Source organism: Atheta coriaria, unplaced genomic scaffold, assembly GCF_025399875.1.
Source record: "Atheta coriaria isolate IRGN ID8LTWV9N9 unplaced genomic scaffold, Caltech_Dcor_3.1 hic_scaffold_7_pilon, whole genome shotgun sequence".
Lineage (NCBI taxonomy): Eukaryota > Metazoa > Arthropoda > Insecta > Coleoptera > Staphylinidae > Dalotia > Dalotia coriaria.
In genome coordinates, this window is record NW_027045449.1 from 11,491,031 (window position 1) to 11,496,371 (window position 5,341).

Genomic DNA, 5,341 nt, shown 5'->3' on the forward strand with positions numbered 1-5,341 from the left:
GCGTGCAAACACAAATATTTCACGAAAAGGGCTGAAAAATTACGCTTATATGCAAATTTTAGCGGATTGCAAGTCGAATTCCCGCAACAATTAAATACCTCCCGATAGAGAATTTAATTCCGCATCTCTAGACGCCAAGATGAAGGTATTACGCCGCCTAGATCGCGAGCAAAGCCAAAAAACACAAACATTTCACGAAAATGGGTTGAAAACTTAATGTTATATGCAAATATTGCTCGTTTTACCCCATGCTCTGAAAACTAATAAACAGGGTGTTGAAAAAATTAGACTGCAAAAATAACGCCCTAAAACCACAGCTGAAGGAAAATTTTCACGGATACAAGAAAAGTTAAATAGCGCATGCCGTAGCCGCGCATGCAACGCCGCGACAGATTACGATAAGAAAGCAAGAGGTACGTCGATGGCACGCGACCTTGTGCGCTATTTGCAATAGGCACAATTGAAAGCAATAAGAAAGTAAATTGTGTTCAAAATAAACACAATTCTCGTGCCGAATGCCCACGTTTGCCGATAAATATAGAAATAAGCAATACAATTCTACTTTATGATTTTTAGTTCATGCTAGTGACATCTCTGTATGTTACAGGTAATAGTACAACAATTTAGATTATTATTAAAATACATTAACTATTAGCAAAAGTGCTAAAAGAGGGCATTTTTCGCCAGTTTCTTTCGATTGCGAATATCTCGTAAACTAAAAGAAATGGCGCCGTTCCTCGCCTCGAAAATTCTTAATGTACGGAAAATGCTAAATTAATTCCACTCTCAATCCCACAAACTAGCAAACACGGAAAGCATATTACTGACAGAATCACGGAAAACGGAACCTAACGTGAGCCAAAACGCACCCGACGGAACGCGACAATATTGCACTGCTTGCATTACATCAGGGATTAAATGTGACCATTTTTAGTGTTTTTACTTATTTGACTGGTCGTTTTTCCTTATCGGGTGATGAATCTACATTTGACTGTTTAATTAGTCGAATGTTAACAGGATATAGTAATATATTTATGTTACACACCTTCTTACATTTTCGTAGGTGAGATATTCCACAAGAGGCACAAATACTGTTTATTCCAATTAATAATTAAATGAATACACAAAACAAAACCACCACTAAGAATTCTTAGCCGACGGAAGATATCAGCCGGCCGACGGGAAACATTCGTAATTTGCAATTCCTGGTTCCACACGCAATATCTCAATAACTATACGCCGCACTTGTCTGGTAATTCAAAATCTTATCTTTGCTGACCGATTCTAATTCAACTTCCGACTTAAAATCACAAGAAATGCGTTAGGTCGCCACAAAAATCGCCGCACAAATAGACGCGTGCACATCAAGTAAAGCAGTTATTCACTTACCAGCCGTTCTCTGTTTATCCTCCTTACAAGTAAAAATCCGCCTGCTGTAAAAAATTAAATGGATCCAAGTTAAAACACGTTTCACAACACATGGGGTTCAACTAGCAATTTGTGTGACACATGAATCCGCGACAATTATACAACTAATAGTTCACATTTCTAAATATTACACGCATGTAAATCCACAAAGATGTTTGTTGCTATTAATGACGTCGATTTCTAATCGAGATTAACGCGATTTATCGAATTAAAATCTCACAAAACAAGGCGATTCGCGAGAAGCAACGTACGAGGTAACCGACAACGGCGAATGATAAGTTGCGACTGTCCAAATACAACACACTGCGGTGCGTTCCTCAAGCAGGTAGATCCGCGAATGTAAACAAACACAAAACTGATAACAAACACAATCTGATTTACAAAATCGCGTAATCCGTCACACGTACACTCGACTTTCCTTTCATGGCAATGCGCACTTACTAATGCTTACTAATTTAATGCAAATAAATTCATGCTAGCGACATCTAGAGTCACATTATTGAATTACATTGGTATCTCTCCGCGTTGCCTGATCACCAAGGACACGAGTGCCGCAATCTAACTAGGTACCTATATTCATTCTTAATACAAACATTAAAAACATAATATTGCAAGCTATTGCAGAAGATCGGTGACCGCTAGTTTTGTCTCACGACCGGAATGATTCGAAAGATAAAATTACGTGTAAGCAACGTATGCATGTGAAATTAAATCCAATGGAAACAGTAAGTAAGATAATTCAAGTGTGAGGCGTTTACAATCACGGTATTATGTATGCGTGTGTATGTGCCGCACCATGAGCAAATGATCAATTGTCTATTAGGGAATTTCGATGTTACTACTAATCAATAAATTCTTAGTAAATAATTGGTAAAGAATATAAAACCCATAAAATTAATATATTCATGTTTTCCTAAAATCTATGTAATTAATAAACTAGTCAATCACATACATTTAAACTTTAAAAAGTATTTTTACAAAATTGTTACATTAACAAACCTAATCATAGTGTTATCTAACATCATTAAATCCTTGTAGCGTACTCTCCAAACGCTAATAACAGCGTAAAATCCATGAGTCACGCATAAATCCCAACACTTTCTACAACTTGCGACAGTCGTGCGCCAGCAATCGCATCGTGTGGTTGCATGACTTCGTTAATTCACAGTTCAATAATATATATGAAGTCATTTAGTATATCAAGTTTTATTTAAATCACAACAATTATGCAGACACGTGAGTATCCAAAAACTTATGTGGAGTTTGAAGGTAAATCAAAAAATGGTGCCGCACCACGAAAATACTGGATTCAAGTCGTACCGGAAGAATTTTTTGATGAGATTGTCGACCATCTCAATAGTGGCTTCGCAATGGACGAACCAATATCCAAATATAAAAGTAAATAAATATCATACAAAAAAATTACTCAATATTACTTAATATATTGAAGAATTTAGTACTAATTATTTTTTACAGAAGGATACACTGACGAAGCAACCAAGACCGAATTGCGCGTTTATCAATATGAAATGTTACGAGAAAAAATCTGTCTGGCTTGTTTAACAAAAGACAATCAAGGTGAAGTGAAACTTGCTGGTTTCAACATGTTAATAATTACGAAAAAAGACGAAGACGACGATGATGATTCTGAATCCAAGGGATGGTTTCTTCCATTTATAATCAGTATTTATGATTACGTTGACGAACAACGTAATCTTTTTGAAGAGTTTGGCGTTGATAAGTGCTTAAAAGGTACCGGACTATATGTTTTACCAGAGTACAGAGGCGAGGGCATATGTGAACAAATATTAAGAGCAAGGTAAAACCAAATTATTTAATAATAAAATATTATTAGTCAATCAACTAACGAAAACATGTTTCAGAGTACCTTTGTGCAAAGACCTCGGTATTAAACTTATCAGTACAATATTTACATCAACATTATCACAGAAAGCAGCTTACAAGGCTGGCTACAAGGACTTTTATTGTATAGATTACGTGGATTTATTTAAAGAAAAACCAGAATTTTATATATCTGGTATTCAGGACCATTCAAAAAGTATCAAGATTCTGTATCAACTAGTAGAATAAAATAATATCCTGGACTAAAGGTTTCTGTATTACTATTGATCAGATAAAAGCACAGCTTTCAAGTAGGGTATCGCCCTCTGTGATACAAAAGTACACACGAAAGCTTTGTACAAAGTATTCTAGATTTAAATTGCAGTAACCCAAATAAGTTGCGATGCCTCATCACCAGAACGCAGCTTGTAGTACTTTTGATGAATTATTTAATAAATAAATATTTACACACAATGAAATCTTCTTTCCCTTACAAAACTAAATCGGTTTAAAAAAGCTTGCTAAAAAGTTATAATCACAACAAAAAATGTAATACTTTCTTGATGCTAGTCCAAAACGTTTGAAGCGGTAATCATAACTCAACAAACTCGGCAAATTTGGCGATAAAACGATATTGGATGTACTCGAATGTACTTTACAGCTTGCTCTCGATGGCGCGCTTCGCCCTCCCTTGAGCAATATGACAGTCCATAAAATAACTGTATGTCCATCTATTCGGGGCGCTCCGGTAATAGAATTGCGATCGCCACCTTCGATAACAAATTGCCATGGGGATTTCTTTTTCGTTTCGCCGCCTGGAAACTTTGTTAGTGTCGCGCGATCATCGTCGATATCGTCCAATTTCATTACTCGACATAAAACGCCGGACACGTCATATACCTACTCAAGCCAGTGCCAAAAAGCGATTTCAAGAATAAGAAACGAAAAAAGTGTTACAGCGTCTCAGCTTATTTCAGGAAGACGTATGAGATGAAAGAATATTTAATAATCTCGATGGATAAGTGGATTGGGAAAGGCTTTCAGTTTGGTGTCGTGTACGGAAAACTATTTTTAAATCTTGAATTAAATTCTTAGCAAATATTAGATTTGACATTTTATGGACGAAATTTTCGCAGAGGGCGAAATAATAAGCGAGGAAGAATTTTACGACGATAAATTTTCCCGCCTCGGAGAGGAGCGGCCATCAGTGTGCGCGAGAAGCTTTCGCGCGGTGGTGAACTTGCGGTGGAAATCAACTTCGACTTGCCGGAGCGTAATTTATTGCTGACCGCGCGACGGGAGACGCCGCCATAATCGCGAATGGCAAAAAAGATAACACGCAATCCGATTTTCTTCGCCCCGAAACGCCTGCCAGCCTGCCAGCCACCGCCGGAGCGTTTCATTTTCAGTATGCTACCAAAAGCATAGCACCAACCAAGAAAATGTATTCCAGCCAGCTTTGTTCCTTCATGGCATGGCTCCAGAAAAAAATGCTATGAAACCAACAAGTATTTCGAAATTTTATATTTACACCGAAAGAAAATCAATGATTTTATAAAAAAAATTAAAATTAAAATGCAACATTTTCTGTTGAAGTATAAATTGCGTTGACTTTGATTTAAACCTCCCAATGACACTTTTTATCAGCTTATTGGCAGACCCTGAATGTCTCTCATTGTGGCATTCTGGCAGCGGTAATAATTCAGTCTCTAGAAGACAGTGGCAGCCATATTCTCACGCCGGGAGCTTGGTTATCTATAGATATGCTCAACGACTTCATTTATTGGAAGCGATTTAAAAAAGTAATATTTGAACGAACGCCGGGCGCTCCATTCGCACCAACCCAAAAAGACACCGAAATGATGATAACTTAGAGAGACGAGAGGGTCGCGAAGCGAATTAAACGAGTCTTTCGGCTCCAATCAGAAAATGTGATCAGATTTATATTCAGACTCGGCGTCGAGCTCAAGCTTTCCCGCCAGCTGACATTTTCCATACCCAAAAAACAGCTTACTGCGAAACCGAAAAGACCCCAGTCCCCAGCAGGAAAAAAAAACGTACTTGGTGAAGA

At 37.4% G+C, this 5,341-nt stretch overlaps 1 protein-coding gene across 1 annotated transcript; it reads left to right on the forward strand.

Annotated features, from left to right (window-relative positions):
• Positions 1-2,047: 2,047 nt before the first annotated feature.
• Positions 2,048-3,538, forward strand: LOC135795403 (uncharacterized). The gene is made up of 4 exons (XM_065307083.1): positions 2,048-2,153; positions 2,467-2,826; positions 2,905-3,247; positions 3,312-3,538. Exons 2-4 carry the CDS (start codon positions 2,655-2,657, stop codon positions 3,517-3,519), a joined length of 723 nt encoding a protein of 240 aa, XP_065163155.1. The 5' UTR covers positions 2,048-2,153; positions 2,467-2,654; the 3' UTR covers positions 3,520-3,538.
• Positions 3,539-5,341: the final 1,803 nt, after the last annotated feature.

Excerpts from the sequence above, each read along its gene's own strand:
- LOC135795403 (XM_065307083.1), top strand. The coding sequence starts at position 2,655 with ATGCAGACACGTGAGTATCCAAAAACTTATGTGGAGTTTGAAGGTAAA. Across the intron at positions 2,827-2,904 it reads ACCAATATCCAAATATAAAA|AAGGATACACTGACGAAGCA; the intron begins GTAAATAAATAT and ends TATTTTTTACAG. Across the intron at positions 3,248-3,311 it reads GAACAAATATTAAGAGCAAG|AGTACCTTTGTGCAAAGACC; the intron begins GTAAAACCAAAT and ends AACATGTTTCAG.